This window comes from Vulpes vulpes, chromosome X, assembly GCF_048418805.1.
Source record: "Vulpes vulpes isolate BD-2025 chromosome X, VulVul3, whole genome shotgun sequence".
NCBI lineage: Eukaryota > Metazoa > Chordata > Mammalia > Carnivora > Canidae > Vulpes > Vulpes vulpes.
This window is the reverse complement of record NC_132796.1, coordinates 71,063,837-71,088,382: the sequence shown is the minus strand read 5'-3', so window position 1 is coordinate 71,088,382 and position 24,546 is coordinate 71,063,837. Positions and strand designations below refer to the sequence as shown.

At 43.2% G+C, this 24,546-nt stretch overlaps 1 protein-coding gene across 2 annotated transcripts; it reads right to left on the bottom strand.

Annotated features, from left to right (window-relative positions):
- Positions 1-1,005: 1,005 nt before the first annotated feature.
- On the bottom strand, positions 1,006-22,674 carry SRPX2 (sushi repeat containing protein X-linked 2). 2 transcript variants are annotated; one of them, XM_026006571.2, is made up of 11 exons: positions 22,317-22,674; positions 20,405-20,487; positions 16,125-16,205; positions 8,848-9,039; positions 6,896-7,072; positions 6,473-6,599; positions 6,202-6,323; positions 4,746-4,925; positions 4,262-4,395; positions 2,570-2,691; positions 1,006-1,535 (listed from the first exon to the last, which is right to left on the bottom strand). In XM_026006571.2, exons 2-11 carry the CDS (start codon positions 20,484-20,486, stop codon positions 1,355-1,357), a joined length of 1,398 nt encoding a protein of 465 aa, XP_025862356.1. In that variant the 5' UTR covers position 20,487; positions 22,317-22,674; the 3' UTR covers positions 1,006-1,354. The 2 variants fall into 2 exon arrangements, with proteins under 2 accessions (XP_025862356.1, XP_025862357.1); XM_026006572.2 differs by lacking the exon at positions 8,848-9,039.
- Positions 22,675-24,546: the final 1,872 nt, after the last annotated feature.

Below are 24,546 nucleotides of genomic sequence, written 5' to 3'. Positions count from 1 at the left end.
CCTTCCATTTTCCTTTTCCTCCTGGGCCCACTCCTGAGTCTTGTGTCTGAGTAAGATTATATATAGAAGGTGAAATCGCTGTCTTTGCTGGGAGCAATCAGCTGTCTTTAAATGAAATATAGAAAAAATAGAGGCAGTCTAGTACAATAATTAAGAACACTGACTGGAGCCAGGCTGCTGGTGTTTAAATCCCAGCTCTGTCACTTACTAGCTGTCTGATCTTAGGCAAGTTGCTTAACCTCTCTGTGCTCCCATTCCCTCATCTGTGACATGAGGCTAATAGCGGTACCTGCCTTATAAGGTTGTTGTGAAGGTTTCAGAGTCAATGGATGGAATGTTTAGAATGGTACCTGGTACGTGGTGAGTGCTTAAGCATTAGCTCTGCCTCTCTGCTCAGCCTGCTTTCTTCTCTCCCTTAATTTTCCACTGGTGATCCCCTAGGCCAAGCTGAAGGAGAAAAGCTGCTTAGTCTTAACCATGACCCTGCATTCCATGAGTGTAAAAGAAGGTTCTAAGCAGCATGGGAAGAATACCTTTTTTTTTTTTAACCTTCTCCACTAGTTTTACAGAGGCTTGGAGTGGTGGTTTCCAGGTTCCCTAGATCATGAGCTGGGGGCTTCCCTGAGGAAGGGACTGCCCTGGCTGCCTTTTGTTATGGAACTGGAGGCTCAGTAAGAAGAGGCTGTTGCCTGTGAGCCAGCTGGAGGGGCCAGGACAAAACATTGTGCTCTGGCCTGATTCTTCTTCTTTAAGCTGCCTCCTGTTGCAGCATATTCCTTACTCTTAGATGAAGCAGTGGTTAACATAACATTTGTAACCCAATACCCTAAAAGGACAAATGACAAGTTCAAGGATATTTTCAAGCTCCCACCACCTCCAATGATAGAGTTAACCTGTAGGGGGAGAAAACCAGCTACACTTGCTTTAATGTCCCAGTCGTCTGTTGTGACAGTGCTGCCCTCTGCTGTCACCTCAGGGTGGAGGAACCATTTAAAACACAGCGGGTTAGTGAATGAATTGAGAATTTACTTATCTGGAAGACTTTGGAGAGCTGCGCAGAGGCCTCCGGTTGGGAAAAGACTTTCACCCCCGAGCCCATTGACCAGGACCTGTCCTAAGTCCTTGCCTAGCTTATTATCTCCTCGAGTGCTACTTAAAGCAGAAACTTGCTTAGGGAAACTATTACACAGCCCTACAAAGGGCATCTGGGAATATCCCAGGATTGGTGAATCTCACCCACCTCAGGGTCCTAGCCCTAGTACCGTGGGGAGCCATTTCCTCCTTTTATTAGGCCCCAGTTTCAGCCGACTAGGGGAACTTTGCCCTTGACCTCCATCCATGCCCTGGCTCCAGTTCACTCGCATATGTCCCTTTGCTCCCGACGCTGGATCAGCTCCTGGTTGCTCAGTAGATAGTCATCAATGAATGTAAAGATTTCCTCGGGGGTGACAGGTTCCATGTAGCGTTCCCGGTCAATTCCTTGCTTGTCAATCAACACCATGTTGAAGTAGGAGGGAGTGAGGCGCTGAAATTGCCTAAGGAAAGGAGCCCATGAGGTGTGAGACCTTGTCTGGGCTTCATCCCACCAAGCTTTACTACCCTCTCACTTTTCACAGTTCTACCCATGGACTAGATCCTTCCCTACCTGGTCTCTTGTCCCCATCCCCTCTACTACTGATCTTAAGCCCCTTTGTTTTTCTCTGCTCAGACTGTAGTCTTGCTGTCCCTTTGCATATAACTCTCTGCTAAGCTGTCCCATCCTTACCCCAGATGGAGCAACTTTGTTAATACCAGGCTCTGCTTCCCTCGTGGGAATATGTGACTAGTGTCTTCTAGAGTTGGGCTGAACATAACCTGCACAACCGTACATGGCAGCCCTGAGGTTGATTAATATTGCCCCGTCAACTCTTCTATCTGTAGATGCAAGTTCGCAATCTCCTTCCTCTGCATGTTTCTCAGTCTCTCCCCTACCTGGGGCTATGTCCCCACTGGGACTGAACCCTAGAGGCAGGTATTGTTTATAGAACAGAAAGCAATGATAGCTTTATTGGCACTGAGTGTACGTGGAGGCATTTGAAGGGGTTGATAATGGATAGATGAGGAGAAAAGTCAACTCCTACCACCTGTCACCTGTAGTCTTCTCCTTGCCCAGGGGCAGAGGAGTAGGATTCAGATTTTAGTGCCTAAAGATGCCTTTTGCTCCTTTGGAGACTGAAGAAAAAGAGATGAGGCCATGGCGCGATGAAATCAGAGGCTTCTCTTCTCTGAGTCATGTTTGGGTTCTGTGTCTCAGCCCTGCTGTGCTTCGGAGTCACCTAAGGTCCCTCATAAAAGCACAGTCTTCGGGTAGTTTGGGGTCGAGCCTGGTCCTTGGTCTTTTACAGGCTCCCTCTGCCCATTTAAGTCTGATATTCTACCACTCTCTGGTTTTACCTAATGCATCCAAAGGATTCAAACACAAGGCATGCCTCAAGACAGTAGTGTCTGTTGACTTTCCCCCAACCTTCCTGTTGCCAGTGTCCTGCCTGGGGTTGCTGCCCACCCCTTCCCTGTGGCCTCCAGCCTGGACCTGAGCTCCTCGATGATGTTGGCTGACAGCTGTTGCTCCCGGATGCGCCCCACCTCCTGAGGTGGCTGCCCCACCAGTTCAATGATGGTCATGTGGCGTAGGTCCAGTCCACAAGTGGATTGCTGGGAGAAAAGAAAAGGTTTTGTGGAATAGGTTCTCAGACTCAAATCTAAGGCTACTTCACTGATTCTTCCTGGGACCACACTGAGGCAGTGTAGGAAAGGAGGGGCTTCTCCCCCAACCATCACACCGTGGGGTTCAACAACCACTTTCCTCTGTCATTCCTAAAGCGTTTGCCCTAACAGTATTTCTGTTATTCTAATGAGACCATACCAAACCTGTCACACGATGTGGTGTAGAGAAGCAAAATGTAACTGATGCATTGCAGGAATATAATCTCTCCTTGTATAGTATTGCATTGGGTTTAAACTACATAGGTTCTTAACAGATGGCTGTGGTGATATGATTATAATGGCTCTTGTTTATGGAACACATATACCTAATGCTTTGCAGGAATAAGCTAATCCTTATAACGCCACTAACAAGATAGGTTAGTGGTCAAGATAGGATCATTCTTATTCTGTAGGGGGACAAAGTAACTTTGCCTAAATTTGCAGGACAATAATATCCTGAGCCAAGATTCAAACTGAGGGCTGATACCGCCCAAGTGTATGCTCCTAACCACTAGGTGACATGGCCAGGGCCCTCTCTCAGTCTCCAGGATTTCTCCAAAGTAGTGCCACTGCTCTCTCTTTATTACCCTCTGTTGCCTTCCTCACACTGGGCAGGACACCCTGGAACCTTACCCTGGCTCTTCATCAGTTGCAGGGTCGCCTCTAAGCCAGTTACCTAGAGTGAGGCTTAAAGCAACAGTAAAGGCTCCCTGTGCCCAACTCCTTGTTGAATCTTTGGGCTACTCCTCTAGTCCATAACCTACCCTCAGAATCACTGTCCTTACTGGCTGGTTCCTGTTCTTGTTTTTGCTTTCTGTTCAAGCTGAGGTATTGTCTTTGTCTGCCCTTTCTTTGGCAGGGGGCAGGAAGATGGGGTTGCTGGAGGAATTAGGTTTTTTTTTTTTTTTTTTTGGTATGGACACTCAGGGTCATCCCTTTAATAAAGCTGCTGCCATCATGGGCTTCTGAATATTGATTTAGCAATTTCTAAGATTTAACCTGTAGAAATCCTCCTAAGTAGCATTGTCTCTTACCTGGGTATCTAGTCCCTTGCAGCTCCTCAGAGCCATTTCTCTTAGTCCTGTCCGTATACCCTGAATTCTCTTCAGAAACCTTTTCCTAAAACCCAGTGGATATATCTGTTGTGTCTCATCTACCTCTCCCTCCCCCACAAGTGGCTTTGGCTAGGTAACTCTTAATATGTTAAAAATAGTCATGTAATTCCCTCATTTTCCTTTGAAATGTCACAACAGTTTTCCTTCTATTCTGCTACTATGGTGGTTAAAAACACATACCCTGGAGTCAGACTGCCTGGGTTCAGTAAAAACATAGCAGTTTTTAAAATGTGCTAAATCTGTCCACCATAAAACTGATCAAATGTTGCCCACAAAAAGTTTGAGGAAATGAGGTTTGTGCTGCAGAAAGCGCAACTCTTTGATTTGAAAGAGGTAAGGGAATAATGGGGTAGGCTTAGGGGGTAAGTAAAGGAGCTAAGCCCTGATGAGGGTGTGGGTCTCACCTGCAGCATAGAGATCTGCATTTTATAGTATCGGTTGGAGGGATCAGGAGCCGAGATGATGAGGAGTCGCTGTTTCTCATAGAACTGATCCAGAAGGCCAGCAGCTGAGTTGACATTGACGTTAATCTTCATAGCTAGGGCAAAAGCATATGGTCAGAGTAGGGCTCATCCTTCATGCTAGCATAGTAACAACACTTTGAGGACTTTTAGTCTTTCATGTTGACCCTTTTGTTTGTTTTTTCCTTTCCTTGGGGGAAATTCTAAAAGAACACTTGGAGATTTTGAACCCTTCTACTTGGTGGGGGGGGGCAGGTAGGGGTATTCTCTGGGGAGAACATTAGCCCCTAGAATAAACACATCTCATAAAACCCCATTCCCACATCATACACATTGCTATTGGACCCCTGTGCCATCCATAAGGACAGATCCTCCAAAGTAGCCCTGATTAGTTGTGTCCACTCCCCCTGCCGCTGGTTTCACTCACGAGCACAGATGGGTGGTGATCCTGACCACTGGCGGCTGGACTGGCAGACCCGGGAGGGGGTTCCTTGGCGTTCATAACCTCCATCACAGTGGTATTCACAGGTGGCACCATAGTTGTCCCCTGCTGAGGTGCAGGTGAGGTAGCCATGCTGTGGTGGTTTTAGAGTTGGGCAGCGTCTCACTGTCAGGAAGGAGTTCAAGTTAGGGGCTATGGTATCTCTTCCAGGGAAAAAAGTTTAAGAGGGTGGCTGGGCTGTGTTTTTTAGACCAGGAGACCTAGGATGATCAGAATGAATGGCTTCTCTGTTTCCAGTGGCCAAGGGCAGAGCCAGAATTTTCCTCTTAAGGAATTAAATCTGAAATGCACACGAAGGTGTTCCTAAAATCTGGAGGTGCAAGTAAGTATACATATTATCATAAAAAAGACTATCAATCTGTAAAAAAAAAAAAGTTTGTTTTCAGACTTTGTGGATACCCCGCACGAAGACGATCACCTTACACAATTAATTTGAATATCAAAAATAAATTGGAGAAGACTTAAATACCCATAAGTGGTAGAACTGTTAAGCAAATCAAAATATATTCTTAGAAGGTTATGATGTTGTCATTAAAAATACTTCTGAAGAGTTTTTAAAAGCATGAGAAAACTACTTGTGTTGTAATGAAAGTGAAAAGGGTGATCTAAGATTGGATATACAGTATGATCTCAACTATATATTTTTTAAAAAGTATGTGTAGATAAAAGACTGGGAGGAAAATACCAGAAGATTAACAATAATTGCCTCTGGATGATGGAGTAATAGATTTTTCCCCTTTATATATTTATTTCCAAAATGTTTAATGACAAGTATGAGTTATTTTTATAGTGAAAAAAATCAAAACAATACACTACGACACAAAAAGGAAGAATCAGACAGCCAACACCACCAATTTCAGCAGAGGTGAAAGAGAATGAAGGCTGCTTAGAGTTGATAATTGGAAAACTAAGAAAAGAAACAAATGCAGAGTATCATCATGAATTTTATCTAGATTTAGAATGAGAGGGATGCCTGGGTGGCTTAGCGGTTAAGCGTCTGCCTTCCAGCTCAGGGTGTGATGCTGGAGTCCTGGGGATCGAGTCCCACATCAGGCTCCCTGCATGGAGCCTGTTTCTCCCTCTGCCTATACCTCTGTTTCTCTCTCTCTCTCTGGATGTTTCTCATGAATAAATAAAAATCTTTTAAAAAATAGATTTAGAATGAGAAAGTCTTCTTGGGGAGTCAAGGTTCCTGAAACATGTATGTACATGTAATGCAGCTTCCTGAACAGCCCCGTGTAAGTGAAATTTTTCCCCCTCTCCCAATATAAAATAGGCCTCTGTTTCAGGCACAGAGTGGGGAGGGTTGTGGTGGGCATGTAGAGGGTCAGGGCAGAGCACGAATAATGAACAATATAGAAATGGAAGACTTCTTTCTGACCTTGTACTTTCACAATGAACTTGCAGCTGGCTCGGTTATAGGCTCGGTCGTAGGCAGTGTAACGAATCACATGCTCTCCTTCGGGAAAGTGAGAGCCTGGTTCAGGGCCCCGAAGTGTCACCCTGCATGGGACCAGGTAAGACAGCCACTGAGGAAAGAGACTCTTAGAACTGGGGTCTGGAGCACATCACCACTGTGGCAGCAGCCTGTGCAGTTGGGTGTGGGCAGCCTGAAAAACTGTGGGGAGGTATAAGGGGAATCCATTACTCACCTGGTGATAGTACCATCAGCAGAATCTTTCACCAAGGGTGGATCCCAATATACTCGAGCAGTCAGTTTCTCCGGCTCTGCCATCTTCTCACGTGAGTGGGGACAACGGATCTTGGGGGGATCTATGTCTGCCAAGGTCAGAAATCAAGTGCTATCTCATGGGCCCCCGACCTTCCCTGGAGGGAACTCAGAGAAGCAGTACCACACTACTGGGTAAATAAAAGGTGTACTCGGTTCAAGACGCTCAATGAAACCAGGGAAGGAAGCCCAGCTCCAGAAGTGATCACTTTGTTAAGCTTGTGCCCTGGGTGCCACCTTCATGGCGAACAGGAATGCTTTCTGTGGTGAGAACTCCACATCCTCTGTGGCTATAATGCCAGGATGGCTCTTTGTAGAAGGACAAATGGGAAGGACCGCCATTTACCTACACATACAGGTTCGCCTCCACTCCATCGCCCATCTTCCATGCAGATTCGGCTGCGGTCACCTTCCAAGTGGTAGCCACTGGAACATCTGTAGTCACAGCGGGAGTCAAGAAGCATCCCGTTTGTGCAGGTGTAAGTGCCACTAGTGATGAATGGCAGTGCGTGGCATCTCACCTCTAAGAGAGAACCAAGCGGCAAGCTCAGTGGCCTGTGGGACTATCTGGAGGTGATGCCTGGGCATCTAGCACAGGGATAACCATATCAGAGACAGCAGAAAATACAGAAAACCCTACCCTAAACTGTCCTTATATTCTTGTGCCCAATTGCCTTTTTATTTTCATATTTTAAAACACAGCAATGCTCTTGGAGGGGAGAGGTCTTAAAGAGGTAAATTACTTGTCCAAGTGCATGGGCCTCAGAATCACACCCAAGTTTGGATCCCAGCTCCACCTCTTACTAGTTCTGTGACCTGAGCAAATCACCTCATCTCTGTCTCAGTGTTTTCATCAGTAAAATGTGGATATTCCACAGGATTGTTGTGCAGATTAAGAGACAATGCATATAAACCTCTGGGTTCATTTAGGGCCCCAGGAGCTGTTTTCATATCTTGTTCCTCAAATCCTAGATGCTCTTTAGCAAATTCAAAGCTCCCCTTTGAATATAATTTTGGTGTGACCACAGCACCCCTCAGCTGAGGCTCACTTTCATGCAGAAGCAGGCTCATCTTATATCTGGGTAAGAATACAAGTCAGCTCAGTGCCTGGAATCCATGTGCTTTAGACACCACAAGACCTATAGAAAAAGAACTTCCTTGAAATCAGGGCCAAGGAAAAAGGTTAGTCTTTTCAGATGAATCTGTTTTCTTAGTATTATCTCTAATAAGGAAGGACAAAGCCGGATTCAGTGTTCTAACATAGTAATTAACTCATTCTAAGCACCTGGAAATATGTATGTCTCCATTCTTTTAACTGATTTTAGGTTCATGTATAGACATTTTATTTTAGTTTTGTAAGCCCAATTCACATTCATTTTGGAAATGATGGGATCTAAGTCCTAAAACAAATTACTTATAATCACATAGAGGCATGGAGTGGTTTCCTTCTTTCTGGCTATCAAGCTTCCCCTTTTCCTCCACCGCATTTTCTCTGATCAGTCCCATTTCTCTCTAAATGCTCATTGCTATGCAACCACTTTCACTGCATTCACGTGCACATATTTGCATTTCTACCCCATTAGTCTATAAACAGCCTGGGAGTAATTAAGGAATTGAGTGAGCTCCTGAGGAGACCAATAGGGGTCCCTCACACATGGATGTCCATTTGTTTTTTTTTTTTTTTTGGATGTCCATTTGTAAATGGCATTCAGCGATGGACATATGGATAGACAACACTCAGCTGCTAAACATGGGTAGGCTGTAGAGCTTGAATAAGAGGTAGGGATTTGGGAGCTGACGGTGACATGATTTAGAATGTGTGTATTAGTATTCCCACATTCTAGCCTTAGGGATTCTTCTTGACTTTCAGAAGAGAATGAAAAATAGCAGATGTGTCAAACCTTCAATGCCAAGGCCTTCTAAGGCCTTAGGGCAAGGAGTACAGCAGTTTACCATGAGTAGGAAAAAATCTGAGACCACACACATCCTTGAGAGCTCCAGAGAAAAGCCTAGGTTCACATAGGCCCCAGGCCCAAAATTTATACGTACTCCTGGGTCCTCTGAGTCAGAAGGGCTGGTTGTTACTTAAATGCCATTTCTTGGGCAATAACCAAAGGGAGAGGAAAGGAGCTAGAATGTTAGGATAGAGAAAGGGCCTGCAGGGCACCTGTGGAAAATTCTCAATTTGCACTTGACAGAGGGCACAGTAACACCTCCAAGCATATACCCTCAAGTGGCTGACTGGATCGCTGGCCTCTCTCACACACATACGTCAGTACATGCACACATACCACTTACGCCTGCAGTAGGCAGTTCCAGACCAACGGCGGCTTGACAGGCATTGCACCGACCTTCGTCCAATCAGTCGAAAGCCCCGGTCACAGGAGAACTCACAACGAGTACCCAAACTGCTGTGATAATTCCCTCCCCTTGGAGAGTAGCATGTGGCTTCTCCATCCTGGATATTTAATGTATAACACCATCGGGGGACTGTAGCAATAGAAGAAAAGTAAGCTAGGCATACAGTAATCAAGACAGTGCGGTATTGCTGAAAAGACAGACACATAGATCAATGGAACAGAACGAGAGCCCAGGAAGTAAATCCATACAAGTATATCTATCAAAATGATTTTTGACAAAGGTGCAAAAGCAATTCAATGGAGGAAAGTTAGCCTTTTGAACAAATGGGGCTGGAGTAATTGAACTTCCAAAGGCAAACAAAACAAGACAAAATAAAACAAAACTTCAGCCTAAATTTTATAACTTATATGAAAATTAACTCAAAATGGATCATGGGCTCAAATGTAAAAAATAAAATTACAAGGGCGCCTGGGTGGCTCAGTTGGTTAAGCATCTGCCTATGGTTCAGGTCATGATCTTGGGGTTCTGGGATGGAGCCCTACATTGGGATCCCCACAGGGAGACTGCTTCTCCCTCTCTTTTGCCATCTTGGTCTCTCTCTCTCTCTCTCAGATAAAATAAAAAAAATAAAAATAAAATAAATAAATCCTTAAAAATAATTACAAAACTTTGAGGAAAAAAAACATAGGTGAAAAATCTCTGGGATCTAGCACTAAACAAAGACATCTTAAACATGACACCAAAAACTCAATTCATGAAAGAAAAACACCACAAAATTTAACCTTGTCAACATTTAACATTTTTGTTCTGCGAAAAGCACTATAATAGATGGGGAAAAAAATCACAGACTGGGAGAAAATACTTGCAAACCACATATCTGACAAAGGACAGGTAGCTGCAATATATGAAGAACTCTCGAAACTCAACAGTAAAAAAGCAAACAATCCAGTTAGAACATGGGCAAAAGACATGAACAGACATATCACTGAAGAGGATATATATACTGACAAGCAAATAAATACATAAAAAGATGTTCAGCATCATTAGTCAGTAGAGAAATGCAAATTAAAACCACCATAAGATACCATTATACACCCATTAGGATGTCTAAGCTTAAAAAATATATCAAGTGTTGGTGAGGATGGAGAGAAACTGGAACTCTCATACCTTGCAGAGGCAAATACAAAATGATACTGCCACTTTGGAAAATATTTTGGTAGTTCCTTGTAAAGGTAAATACACACTTCCTGCACGCCTCTGCAATCCCACTTTATGTATTTACCCACGTGAAATGAAAACCTGTGTTCATACAAAATGCTGCAGACAAATGTTTAAAATATCTTAATTCATAATTAACAAAAGCTAGAAGCAATTCAAATGTCCTGTGGCTGAATGGTTAAACTAACTGTGGTTTATCCATTCCAAAGTAGGAAGTGCTGACACATGCAAGAGCATGGATGAATCTCCAATGCAGTTTGTGAAGTGAAAGAAGCCAGATTCAAAAGTCTGCATACTGTAGGATTCCATTTATGTGACATTCTGGATTAGGCGAAAATATAGGGACAGATCAGGGGTTGCCAGAGAACAGGAGAAAAGATTGGGGACAACTTCAAAGGTGTATCCCGGGGCAATTTCTGAGGTGAGGGAACTGTGGTAGTGGTTACCTGACTATATGCATTTGTCAAACCTCATAGAACTGTACCCCAAAAAGAATGAATTTTACAGTATGGGAATTTAAAATGACTAAAAAATGTATAACATAAATGTATAAGCTAGAGAGAGGAAGGGAACGTGATACCAAAGAAGGCTGCTTAGGAATGAAAGTAAGATCCCAGTTCAGTACTGAGCACAAAAGGTAATAGAGCCCTTTAAGTAATAAAGACATTAGAAAGACGTCTCATTGGCTACACAAAAATAAATGACTCTTCAGGGGGTTCAGAATCTTTTTTAAGATTTTCTTTATTTATGAGAGAGAGAGAGAGAGAGAGAGAGGCAGAGACACAGGCAGAGGGAGAAGCAGGCTCCCCGAAAGGAGCCCCATGCGGGACTCAATCCTGGATCCCGGGATCATGCCCTGAGCTGAAGGCAGATGCTCAGCCACTGAGCCACCCAGGCTTCCCCAAGAGGTTCAGATTTTAAAGGAGCACATATAAACAGGCAGAGGCCACATGCCCAAGGATGGCATACATAGGATGACACAGATCTTTTAGCCTGGGGTTGGAAAGGCTAAAGCCCCATAAGAGCTCATTCGGTTCCCAAATCCTAACAGACAAAAAGAGGGTTTTTTTTTTTAAAGGGCATCAGGAGCTAAAGGAACAGAGAAAAGCTAGGAACCTCTGCTTGAGGGCAGCTGGTGAATGAAGACAGAAGATATTGGGAAAACTATCCTTTAAGCAACAACATGCTTGTGGCTTCCAGTGTTAGTTTTGAGCCTGTTCCTGTGATACATGACTGCCATCTGGAGCACCATCTCCAAATTACAGAAAGTCTCATAAATACTATACTTGCAGAGCTGCTGATTATATGTCACAACGATTTTATTTTTTTTATATAACACCTGTTTTATTGATTATATGTGGCAAAAGTTTCTTTCCTTTTTTTGTATATTTTTTATTGGAGTTCAATTTGCCAACATATAGCATAACACCCAGTGCTCATCCCATCAAGTGCCCCCCTTCAGTACCTGTCACCACAAGGGGTGGTGGAAACAACACGATTTTACATGGGAGACTGGGACCCCAACGATCACTCCCATTCTCTTGCTCACCTATATTCTATCAAGGAAAATATACATCTGATTGGAATGAATGGATTGAGCAAGTGTAGTAAAGGGAAATATAAAGCTCAGGATAAATGCAGAGATGGTAAGAGAGGGCCTAGTTATTGCAAATAAGTTCAAATTTGCTGGCCCAGAGGAATCTTAGCATAGAGAAAACACATTGGAAGGCTGGAAAAGAGCAAAAACACTATTCCAATTTAGTTTTTGCCCCAGCTTTATTAAGGATACAATAGACGAATAAAATCATATATATTTAAGGTGTACATTGTGATGTTTTAATATACATATACATTGGGAAATGGTTACTGCAATCAAGTCGATTAACACATCCATAATTTCACATGGTTACCTTTTTTTTTCTGTAGTGACCACACTTAAGATGTAGTCTTCTAGCAAATTTCAAGTATGCTTATTGACCATGGTCACAGTGTTGTACATTCCCCAGAAGAAAGAAGGCAACCTCTGGGAACTACAGCCTGGTGAGGCTGACAGCACTGATAGCAAAGGCTTCTAGAATATTTAAACACAGGCTTATGAGCAGTTAGAAAGAGAAGTAGTTATATCCAGGTGCCCTCAAGAACAAGTAATTCAAGATTGACCTCATTTCCTCTTTGGGTATAGTTACCAGACTGGTAGAGCAAGGTAACTGGTGGCTACACTATATGGAAGTGAGGCATGTGACAATGCTTTTCACACCATTATTGTGGAGTAGATGAAGACATACAGGAGAGGTGACAGTACAGTTATGAAGATTTACACTTGGTTGAACAACTGTACCCAAAGAATGCTCTTGGAAAACTGAAACTAAGAATGTGGCTAAATATTGCTTGGTAAAAATGTCTGGTGGGAAATGTGTTAGCTGTTACTGAGTAGCTACCATGTGCTGGGCATAATGCTTGAACATTTTTAAAAATTTTCACATCCCTCATTTCATATAGTTTCCAACAGCCCTGTGAGGTAGGTAGGTGTTTGTCTCTATTTTGCCAATGGGGAAGTAACTTGCCCTCGAATCCCTCAGCAAGGAAGGAGCAGAGCTGGGATTTGAAAAGCTTTGCCTAGTTCCAAAACCCATATTTTTTCTAATCACAGTATCTACCACTGCAGCATGTTAGGTTGCTATTTTGAAGCATACATTTACGTTTTTGAATAGGTGACACAGCCACATGATTTGAAACACAAAAAGTATAAAAAGTTACACGGTGAAAAGTTTCTGTCCCACCTCTGCTCCCATGTCCACCCCTCTTAGTACCCCCATAAAGAACCACTATTGTTTCTTTATGCATATAAAGCAAATTTTGCTATAGATTCCTTTTACCCCCTCCTTTTAACACAGAGTAGTATATTATGCTGTTTCCACGAATGCTTTTAAAAATAAACTTAATGTGTTTTAGAGATCTTTCCATATCACTACATAGCAAGCATGCAATTTATTTTAATAAAATAACATTTATAAAATACATAGCACAACGACTGGCACACAATATGTTTGTCCAGGGTGAAATTGTGAGAAGGTGGAGGGGCTGGGACTTGAAACTCAGACCCGTGTCCTCTTCTCTGTGCAGCTGTCTGCCTATCTCTTTTGGGGGGATTATAAGAAAACAAAGTGCTGGCAACAGAGGTGAAAGGGCCTTGTCTGTGATTATCTTCAGATAACCCAGACAGAGTTACCAGCTTGCCCGGGGCCAAAGCAATATGCTGGGAAAGCAGTGCCTCCAGAAGACTGAGGGCATACCTCAGAGAAGGGTTTCTGACTCCATGCCAGGAGTCAGGATTAGGGGATAAAAAAGTTCAAGATCAGTGAAAATGGCACCAAACTACATGGTTACCTTGCTCTAAAATCATGATCTGGCTTTTACTAGTTCACTCTTTTTCTTTTTCTTTTTTCTTTTTTTAAAAGATGGGTTACATTTTTGATGAAAGAGATGGAATGAGTGTGGCTTTGCAGTCAGACAGACCGACCTGGGTTTAAATTCCTGCTCTGCCACCTCAGAGCTCTGCAACTCTCTGAATTTACCTTCTCTAAGTTTCCTGATCTGTAAAATGGGGATAATATGCCAGTTTCAAAGCGCTGTTCTGAGAATTATATGAAATTGCATGTGCAAAATATATCTAGCCCTGGGAATGATATTCCCTAAATAAGCATCTGGGTTTGAGCCACCAGCTCATTTTGCTTCAAGCAACAACACACTGCTGACAGACTTTTTTTTTAATAGAAAGTCTCAAGCACCAGAATTGCAGAGCTATTGTAAAAACACAAAGATTTTACAAGGGAGACTGGGATCTCAGGTTGTACTTTCCCAGCCACCCCTCCCCACTCAACAGTGATAACCTCACTCAATTAATGTCCTGAGACCAAGTTCCAAAAAGAGCCATGAGACACTTGACCTCAAGGCCAAAGGCCACCATGTCACTTATGTTTTTCTAAGGGGCTTTATAACATTTAAAAACAACCAATTAGGCAGGTTAATATTCATCATAGGGCTGCTGGACCCTCTGAAAGAATCTTCTGCATCTGTTGCTTTTTCCTATCCACTTTTCCCATTTACAGTTCCCTACAATCTGGCTTCTGCTCCCAGGGTGCCAACCAGCCAGTAAACATTTCTTGAGCACTACTTTTTACATAGCTCTCCAGGGGTATCATATATGGCTCTTTCTGTTAACCTGCACCCCAATGTTTATAGCAGCAATGTCCACAATAGCCAAACTGCGGAGGTAGCCTCGGTGTCCATCGAAAGAAGAATGGATAAAGAAGATGTGGTCTATGTATACAATGGAATATTACTCAGCCATTAGAAATGATGAATATCCACCATTTGCTTCAACGTGGATGGAACTGGAGGGTATTATGCTGAGTGAAATAAATCAATCAGAAAAGGACAAACATTATATGGTCTCATTCATTTGGGGAATATAAAAATTAGTGAAAGGGAATAAAGGAGACAGGAGAGAAAATGAGTGGGAAATATCAGTGAGGGTAACAGAACATGAAAGACTCCTAACTCTGTGAAACGAACAAGGGGTAGTGGAAGGGGAGGTGGGTGGGAGGTTGGGGGACTGGGTGATGGTCACTGAGGGGGGCACTTGACGGGATGAGCACTGGGTGTTATGCTATATGTTGGCAAATCAAACTCCAATAAAAAACGATACAAAAAAAAAAAAACCCACCAGGTAACAATTTTGCTGAGATTAACAAAAAGTAAACCAAAAGGGCAGTACATAATGAATGCCAAATAAGTGGTCCATATGAGAAATAAATATTTCAGAGGGGGTACATAGTAGGTACTCAAATATTTATTGAATAATGAATGGAAGGGAATGCATGGCTTGGAAAGCAAAGAATCTTAGAAATGGAAGAGATACTAGATATCACCTGGTCTTACTTCCTTTCTAATGCAGGAGTCCCTCCCTAGTTGGCATTCTTCACAGATACTTTTCCTGCCTGAACTAAGAAGGGTTCCTAGATCATGGAGCTTTTCCTAATTTTTGTCTCACTCTCTCTCTCTCTCTCTATATATATAATAAATTTATTTTTTATTGGCGTTCAATTTGCCAACATACAGAATAACACCAAGTGCTCATCCCGTCAAGTGCCCCCCTCAGTGCCCGTCACCCATTCACCCCCACCCCCCACCCTCCTCCCCTTCCACCACCCCTAGTTTGTTTCCCAGAGTTAGCAGTCTTTATGTTCTGTCTCCCTTTCTGATATTTCCTACCCATTTCTTCTCCCTTCCCTTCTATTCCCTTTCACTATTATTTATATTCCCCAAATGAATGAGAACATATAATGTTTGTCCTTCTCCGATTTTCTCCTACTTCCTCCACATCCCATCTCCTCCTGCCAGGCTGGTTTCTTCTTAGCTCCTTCCTCTGGTTGCTTTGTTCTTACCTCTATATCTCCAGCCAACTGCTTTGCTGAGTGCCCTCCCCTCCCTCTCTAGTTCTCAAAAATCCACCCATCATGCAAGGCCTAATCTAAATATCATCTTTCAAGATCCTTTCCCTGACTTCTTTTTCTTAAGCCTTATTCACATTTACTGCTACCACTAGTTTCACACTTACTAGCCCTACATGTGCTAATTTTATTTCCCTCTCACCCATCTCCCACCCCCATCCTGCCCCCAGCAGAATATAAGCTCCTTCAGGAGGACAAAACCTTACCTTAGATTTTTGTATCATCCACAGGTTTACCCTGAACAGGATCAGGCATATAGCAGGTATTCAGTCAATACTTACTGATAGATGGGTAACCTTAGTGCTAAAGGGGTAAGGTCATACAGCAAGTCAGTAACCAAGGTCATGATTGGAAATCACAGTCTGATTCCCTGAGCAGCAGTTTTGGCACATATGAGCCAAGCTGGATGAGCATGCTTCAGGGAGGGTCTACATCTCAGGCTAGAAAAGGCCCTTCCTGAGCCTGAGAAGCAGGGAGGTTTACCTCGGTAGTCTAGGGCAGGGGCCTGTGGGACCTCTTCAGCATATACTTCATTGTAGCTTTCATCTGGGTAGTAGCCTGAACCTACAGTGAAGAAGATAATACCAAGATGACATACTAATTTCTCACTCAAGTCCTTCCCAAGTCTTCCCCTATCCAATGTGGTCCCTTCCTGAGGACGTAGCACTCTATAGGGAGGGAGCCAGGTGGATATTTAGTGGGGGAAAATTCTGCCTTGTAAGGCAGCAGAACTATTGTATGTAAATCTCAGCATCTCAGGTGCATAGAAGGTGAACTCCTGGTTGTGGGGGTGGGAGTGACTTTCTGGTAGCACAAAAAGCTTCCATTCAAAAGAAAAAAAATGAACTTCTCAACTAACCTTCAATCCCACAATCTGGACTATAATTGACCCGTTTCCTTGATGCAACATACAATACAAGGTCTTGCTGAGATACTGTTGACCAAGCTCTGAGGATAGGCTGTCATCCCAGGTAGGAGGAAAAAATTAGTCTGAGTAAGAGTCTCCCCACTAGTGATAGGCCTGCTCATGGTCCCCAGAGATAAACAATTCCTCAACCTCCCACTAGCCCACAGGGCACCACCCTTTTGCCACCTGGTTGCCATTGCTAGGGGTGGCATGCCAAAGCCAAGGGAGGGTTCAAAAGGCAAGTGGGAATGAGCATAGTTTCATGCCTCGAGCAGTTTGTCCTGGTCTGTAGGAAAACAGAAGGCAGAGTCCTTTGGAGAAATTCCCTGTTCCCCTAATTATCAGAAGCTTTAGCAGGGAGCTGCTGAGCTGGTGAACATTCCCAATCCACCCCCATTCTGTTAAGTGGCCCAGACCCTGTGGGGGCAGGTCTGTGGCTGTCTGGCAGACTAAACAGTGTGTTCCACCAGACGGCAGGAAATCAGTCATGAATACAAACTAATTGGAATACAACTTAGTCCTTTCCGGAGTGAAGTTTCAGGAAGCTCTGTTTCCAGCCTCTCTGAGCCCTAATGAATGCATGCGAATAGAGCAACCAGCCATGTCAGTGTCAGAAAACAATTCCTCATTTCCAGGAGAAGGTGTGCTTTCAGGACAGCGCTGGGTTTTAGTGCTGGAGCCCTTTGGCCTGTGTAAACACTCAGACCACAAGCTTGTCTGCCTCCTCTCTGGAAAGAGACACGGGCTCTCTGCACTAAAGAGTGGAGCAGAGGACTAGATGATGAAGCTCCTCCATTCCCCACAAGCCAAGACTGGGTGGTGGGGGGTGTTGGGAAACCATTCCAACTTGATGAACAAGGGAATGAATCAAACTGAAAGTTTGCCTTATGAAATCATGTCTTCTTGGTTTGCCTTCATTCCAGAGGAACGAGTTCATTTTTTCTTTTCCTTTATTATTTTTTTTTTCTGTTTTCCCAGTTCGGTTCCTTTCTTGGCTTTCTTATATTTCTCCTTAGGCTTCCTCTCCCTTGCTCGCTCTCTTCCCACATGGGAGGGTTCTTTGTGGGGCATGGAATTCCTGTCAGCTGTTTCAGTTTAGTATTAGCCTCAAAGCCTCACAGCTTCTGTAAACAGGAGACCAGATGTGTGTGATTCCCTAAAGGATTAGTCCCAGCACTCTTGTTCCAGTGTTCACTTGTGAAGAAATGTCCAGCAGGGAGGAAGCCTCTGTTTACCAGAAGAGCAAACAGAAGTGTCAGAAGCCTATGGCTTGATAGCAGTAGCAACAACAGCAGCAGTACCAACACCACTGCTAACGTCACTCAGCACGTACTTACTTGTATTCTGTGTTCAGCCCATTGCATGTGTTATTGTATTATGTCACTCTTACATTTCAGTGAGGTAGACACTCTTATTGTTCTCTGATATACAGATGAAGAAACAGGCTCAGAGGAGTTAAGGGAGTAGCCCAAGTTCTCCCAGCTAGGAAGGAGCAGAGTGGGCCTTCCACCTCAGGGTGGTTTGATCCCCTGATACCAAACTCAGATACTCTGCTAAAGATGGCAGATGGAGAAAGCTTTAGACAATATCCAGCAGAGGAAAAAAATCCAAGCTCTTTCTTGCAATCCAGCTTTTTTTACCCTGTGTGTGGGATCAAAGGCCACAATGCAATTTCTCTCATTCCAGAATTACAGGGGATGTAGGAAAGCTGAGAGGAAGACTCAGTCAGATAATTCTAGTCTCCAGCAGGGTGCAGAGGTAGCTGGACTAGGGCCACGTTTGCATCGTGATAGGAATGGGCTTAGGCCACCATACCAGTTTAAGCCTTTCCATTTCCTCTCTTTGCCTTTCTTGGGGTACTTTATTTTGCAAATATTAAGATACCGAGGTGATATATAAGAAAACAGAGGGGCACCCTCCCCACTTTGTTCTATCCGCTTACTCCTTTTCAGTACTGGAGAAGAGAGGTTTGGGCAGCATTCCTCAATTCCTTTGCATCAGTCAGAGATTACTGTGTGGTCTGTTACTGGGTCCCTCCAAATTCCATAGTACCTATTGCCAGACCCTCTAAGCACTGCCCTTCACAAAGGTATGGTTGGAAATGTAACTAATAGTTGAAAACTATTTTAAGATCCACACTAATGCTTGGCTTATGGTAATAAATATAATCTGACAACTTCCTGAACTACATAGATATGCCAATCCACACTTTATAACCCACTGTTCACTTTATCAATATTCTTAACTCTTCCCAACACCTGCTGATTATTCCTGGATCCTTTTTCTGATTAGTCCTGAATCCACACTTGGCTCCTTTCCTTGTGTCATTCCTATTTGAGGACAAAGCTATAGCTAAGAATAAACAATGTTGGATGCACAGAGTGGTCAGTAAGTAGTTGTTGAATGAATGAAGGGACAAATGAGTAGAGAAAGCTCAGATAGCTGAGCTAGTTGATGTAAGGGAGGATTATAAACATATTTCTAAATTTCTCCCATCATGTAGCTAGCCTTCTAAGAACAGAAGAAGACAGAATTAGTAAGTTTGTAGGGCTGTGAGAGACCTCACCAACCTGGGCTCCTCAGAAGGAACCTCATGATTGTTATGGAAGTGGAGAGTGCCACCCTTGCAAGCAGCTCTTAGAAAGCTTTGAATGAGACTAAGTTTTTGTTTGTTTGTTTTAAACTGCTCTGTCCTCAAGACTCCAATAGCTTAGGTAAAGGCCCTTGTCCTGCATGAGGTTTCTTACAGGTGTCCAAAATTGGGCCTTGAGCCATTTAATCTCTACTCCCTAGTTCTCTGGCCTTTAGCTGGATTTTGGTCTTAGGTATTTGAACTGAAGCTAGAGGGAGTTTGGCAAGGGCAGCTACACATATTATCTCCTGGAGACCTGGGGGTTCTTTAACCCCAAACAGTGTGTACTCTGCCACGGGCTTGACTTGAATTTCTTTATCTCAGCATCAGCCCTTGTGCTTCACTTCCTACAAAGCCAGGTTAAGCCAAAGAGGGGAAGAAGTTTGCATATTTGTTTGAAAGCTTGGTGCAGCTGTTTCAGACAAACAGAGTTACTGCCAAAGGCCTCCACCAGGAGCTAAGGGCATGTGGAAAATTTTAGCTGCAATGACTGTGGCTGTGATTGAAGCAGTTTGTTATTTATTCATCTCTGGATATTTTCCTTACTCTATTGGTTGGGTCTAACTCCTTCGCCTACTCCTCCCAGCCCCCAAGAGGGCAGACACTGCAGGCCACAGAATATTCTTAGCACTTGAAATGCCATTTGGGCCCCAACAAAAACCTCTGTCTGCCACCTCGTTATCCATCCTTCATTTCTCCCCTTCCCCCTTTCCCTCTCCTCACTGAGTCTGTTCTCTTCAGCTCCTAGGGGCAAAGGATGACACATTCAAGAATCCAGAAATCTCCATCCCTTCTGAAGTAAGAAATGAGCCAGAAGAGACCAAAGAATTCCTGTTTAAGTGAATTGATCTGTATTGTCATTAACATCTTTGGCAGAAAGGGACCATAAAAGTCTTGTCCTATAAGTAAGGTCTAGAGAGAGAGGGAGGGAGAGAGAGAGAAGGGAAAAAGGAGAGAGTGCAGAGGCAAGTAAGACAATGGCTTCAAATACCATGTTGTCCAACTTTCTCATTTTTGTGCTGATGTAGCCTGTTTTCAAACATCTCTTGTTTGCCTCCAAAGCCTCCCTTGGTAGCCAGTTGCAATGATTAACCGTCTTTGTTGTTGCAAATAGTTATTTATTTAATTTCAGTGTCTCTTACTGCAGTCTAATTCCCCCTTCTCCAGGACTGAGTCTGGGTCCTGCCTTCCTTGGAAATAATGGCCAACAGGTCTTTCACTTACCTGCATACCATGTTGGTGTCACTGCTGGAGTGAGGAAGAGCAGGATACATAGGGCTCCTCTTTGGGTTAATTGACCGGCCATCCTTGAAAGGAGTTAGGATAAAAGGAGGTTAGGGAGAATAAGATAGAGAAATGTGGCCAGAAGTACCAGGGAAAAGGAAAATATCTTTCAGAAATCAGCCAACAGGGAACTTTCAAAAGTGAGAAGAAGCAGAAATGCAGGATCTGTGAGGAAGAAGAGAAATTTTTAAATTATTGAATGCCGGTTATATTGTCCCCTTTGTATGGATCTTCCGTTTTACAGAATAACAAGATTCTATTAGTTATTTCTGAAATCTTTTCCTCCCAGGAGGAGGATGACATAAAACAGTCAATTCTCAATTAACCCTGGTAAGATCAGATGCAAACGTTTCATTGCCCAAGTTATAGAGAGGGACATGGAGGAATCAAGATCAGGAAAGGGCCAACATAAAGTCATACAGAACCAAGAGGGAATTCTGTGATCTAAAATCTGCCAATTGATGGTTTCATCCATTTAACTAGTATTTCCTAGCCACTGGTCTGGGAAAGCATTAGCGTGTATGGACCAAGAGCTTGAACTCTGGAGTCACACAGATCTGTTTATGTATCCAATTCTGTCCATGTTAGCTATGGGGTCTTGGACAACTTCCTTAACTTCTCTGAGCCTCAGTTTCCTTACCTATAAAATGGGAATAATAATAATATCTACCTATATAATAGATTATTGCCTGGCACATAGGGAAAGCAATCAATATATATTAGATATTATTTATGCCCGACTTCATATTAGACAGAACTAGATGTTTCCTGTTTCTAGTCTCTTAGGCCATTAACTATAGCCTGGCTCTTTTCTTAGCTTTGGATTTTGAGACTTAGTGGTTTGGTAGTGGCTTTTGGCTTTCATGTCCAGCCTAACCTTCTAGTTTTATTCTGCTGAGGCAGCAGGAGGTCAGTGAGGTTGGGAAAAACCTATTGAGGTACGTGAGGAGAGGGTAAGCAAGCTTCAGTTGCCCTCTCACTTCCTGTCCTGTCCTCACTCTAATGGGATGAGAGTTTTGTGGTTCCCAGTAGGCAAATACTTCATACAGGACAGTGTTAAAACTTGCTGCCCATTGGTATAAATAGGCCACTGAACTTTTCAGCAAACACCCATTTACCCAACATGCTCTCAATGAAATGCAATGCTCAGGGGAGGAGTCAGTCCCAGAAACGGAGAAACAAAAAGATGGCAGATTCTGGCCAGAGTCCCTAAGGGACATGAGAAGTCCAAGAATGGCAAAAATTCATTTTCCAATTTATTGCTACTTGGCTTCAGATTTTGTCCAGAGACTGGAGAGGAAGCAGGATAGAAAACAAAATTGAGAACAAGTGAAGGAGGCAAGGAAAGTGGAAAGGTGTGGGAAGGAAGCTAGAAAGAAAAAAAAAATCTGCCAGGGTTGAAGGAAAGAGATAAAAGCAGAAAGAATAAACAAAAGGACAAGAAAAGAGAGATTAAAGAGAGATCAAGGAAAATGAACAGCTAGATAAACTCATCACTGACCCTTGTCACATAGGCATTCTCAATCCAATTCCTTGGTTCTGGAGCAGGGGCTGTCCTTTTTAGACCCACTACTCTGCATCTGTGACTGCTTCCCCGCCTGCCTCCTCCCCTGATCTAAGACTGAAAACCTAACTCTCGGAGCCTGCCACGGCTGCTGGGGGCCGGGGCTGGGAAGGTAGTGGGAACCTGTATCGGCAGCCAGGTCATGACTCAAATGGCAAGCAGGATATGATCCAGTTTCATAAAAGAAGCCCCCACCACCAGTCATGTTGCTCATGTCCTGGGTCTCATTAACCCCCATGGTTGTGAAATGAAGTAGTATAGTGTGGAGGGTTAAGCAGCAGATCTTACCTGTTTTATAGATTTTTGGTGCTCTCTTCTTTTTCTCCTTCCTCTCTGCTCCTCTCATCAGTTGGAAAAACTTCTATTTTAACATTCCTAGAACGAGTGGCTCGTCTGTCCGGGCCTCCGGGATTCTGTTAACACTGCCCAGATGTTAGGACATCCGCATCTGCCAAAAGTTTCCTTAAAGCTATATTATCCTCAAAGCTATAAGCTATTCCTCCCTCAGAGAAGGGTTTTAGAGAGGTAGGGGAGAAAGAACACAAGGATTAGAGGCAAACAGTCCGTCTGCCACAGAACAGGGGGAAAGTGTGAATGGCGCTGGCCCAGAGCCCATGAGTATAGTAATGACTAACAGAGACTGGCTGAAGGGCCTCCAGAAATGTGGTGTACTGAAGAACACTTCTTTTTTATGACTCAACATGACATCAGGATTGAATGAAAAGGAATTTCACAAATTCAAAGGAGAAGGGAAGAGTGTAGCTGACTTTGACAGTCTCTAGAGATTTCCCCAGTGATTCCTTAGTACTTCCCAAATCTGGGTTGCCTTGCCATCCATATACACAGGGTCAAACACACTTTGAAACTCTCACTTATGATCTGACTTCTATGGACTTCAGTTTCTGATAAGATTATGTTGTCTACAAAAATTACCATGCACTTTTTGCCTGAAGAATCAAGACTGATTTCCTGTAATAAGAGTGGAGGGAAAACATGCTTAGAGAGGCTTTAGTGAGAGGCTGTTTAAGCAAACCTAGATGATCTGTGCATGGCATGGCAAGGTTATAGCTGTTGCTAAGCTGTTTCCCAGTGACCTCTGATGGAGGGATATGCTTTACTAAGCAAGCTTTCTCTTTAGTATCTGGTAACAAGAGTATTCTAACGTAGTGCGGACCAGCTTCCCACATTCTCCCCCCTCTCAGAGTGGACATTTTCATCCTTGAAAAATCGGTGATTGTAAAATAATTTTTTTAGATGCTGTAGAAAGGGCTTCTTTCTTGTGTTCGCAAGCAAATTGTTAAAACCTTGTCAGTTATAAAGGGCAGAATTGTGCTCCTGATAATAAAAAGTTCAGTAGCAAGCTTGTTTCATTTCCAATTCATCAATCAGAAATATGTATTGAGGGATCCCTGGGTGGCGCAGTGGTTTAGCGCCTGCCTTTGGCCCGGGGCGTGATCCTGGAGACCCAGGATCAAATCCCACATCGGGCTCCTGGTGCATGGAGCCTGCTTCTCCCTCTGCCTGTGTCTCTGCCTCTCTCTCTCTCTCTTTGTGTGACTATCATAAATAAATAAAAATTAAAAAAGAAAGAAATATGTATTGAATGTCTACTATGTGCTCAACAGTGTGATAGTGGTATAAAAACTATATAAGACATGATCTTGGCCTCATTTATTCAATAAATTTATCATTCTTCTACTGTGTTAAGGAGGGTGGACAAAGACAAAATCCTTGACATCCTAACATACAATGAATTCAACAGTATTTATTGTCTATTATGTGCCACACACTGTTCTAGGTACTCGAGAAACATCAGTGAGTAGAAGAGACAAAAATTCTTGCCCTCATGGAATGGAGGAGGCAGACATTCAACAAAAATGTTCTTGATTACAATTGTGTGCGTTTAGGGAATTAGCATTCATTGGGCATCTATTATAAGCTCAGAATGGGGAACAGAGGTGAATATGAACTGTGTGATCCTTCATCTAATGAAGCTTACTCTCCAACAACCAGAGGGTTTATGTTTAGGAGGGGAGATAAGAGGGACACAAATAATTTGAAAACAGTAAAATTCTAAATAAAAGACCATATAAAATTCTAAAAGCCATGGTATAGACTGTGAGGACTGTATGAAAACTCTGTGGGAAGACATAGGCCTTGGTCTCTTCTCAGGCAAGGGAAGTGACATAAACAAGAGCTCATTGTTAGGTGGGGGTGGGGGATGGGCTAACTGGTTAGAGGGATCAAGAGAGTGATAGTGAACAAAATTGAATAAACAGAGTAGGACCAGTTTACTAGAAACTCATATGTTAGGAAACAGTAAATCTATTAACTGTGTGTGTGTGTGTGTGTGTGTGTGTGTGTGAGAGAGAGAGAGAGAGAGAGAGAGAAAGAGAGAGAGATGAAGAGAGAGCATGAGCAAGCACAGGGAATATATTCTACTTGAGTTATTTTCTTAAAAAAAAAAAAAAAGCACAAACCTTTACTAGTCCCCCTTTTGGCAAAGAGTGCAGTCCGA

Bases quoted from the DNA above. Each gene is read 5' to 3' on its own strand.
- SRPX2 (XM_026006571.2), bottom strand. From the start codon at position 20,486: ATGGCCGGTCAATTAACCCAAAGAGGAGCCCTATGTATCCTGCTCTTC. The intron at 6,600-6,895 runs GTAAATGGCGGT...TGACCTTGGCAG, and splicing joins AGGCGAACCTGTATGTGTAG to ACATAGATCCCCCCAAGATC. The intron at 1,536-2,569 runs GTCCAGGCTGGA...TCCTTTCCTTAG, and splicing joins AACATCATCGAGGAGCTCAG to GCAATTTCAGCGCCTCACTC.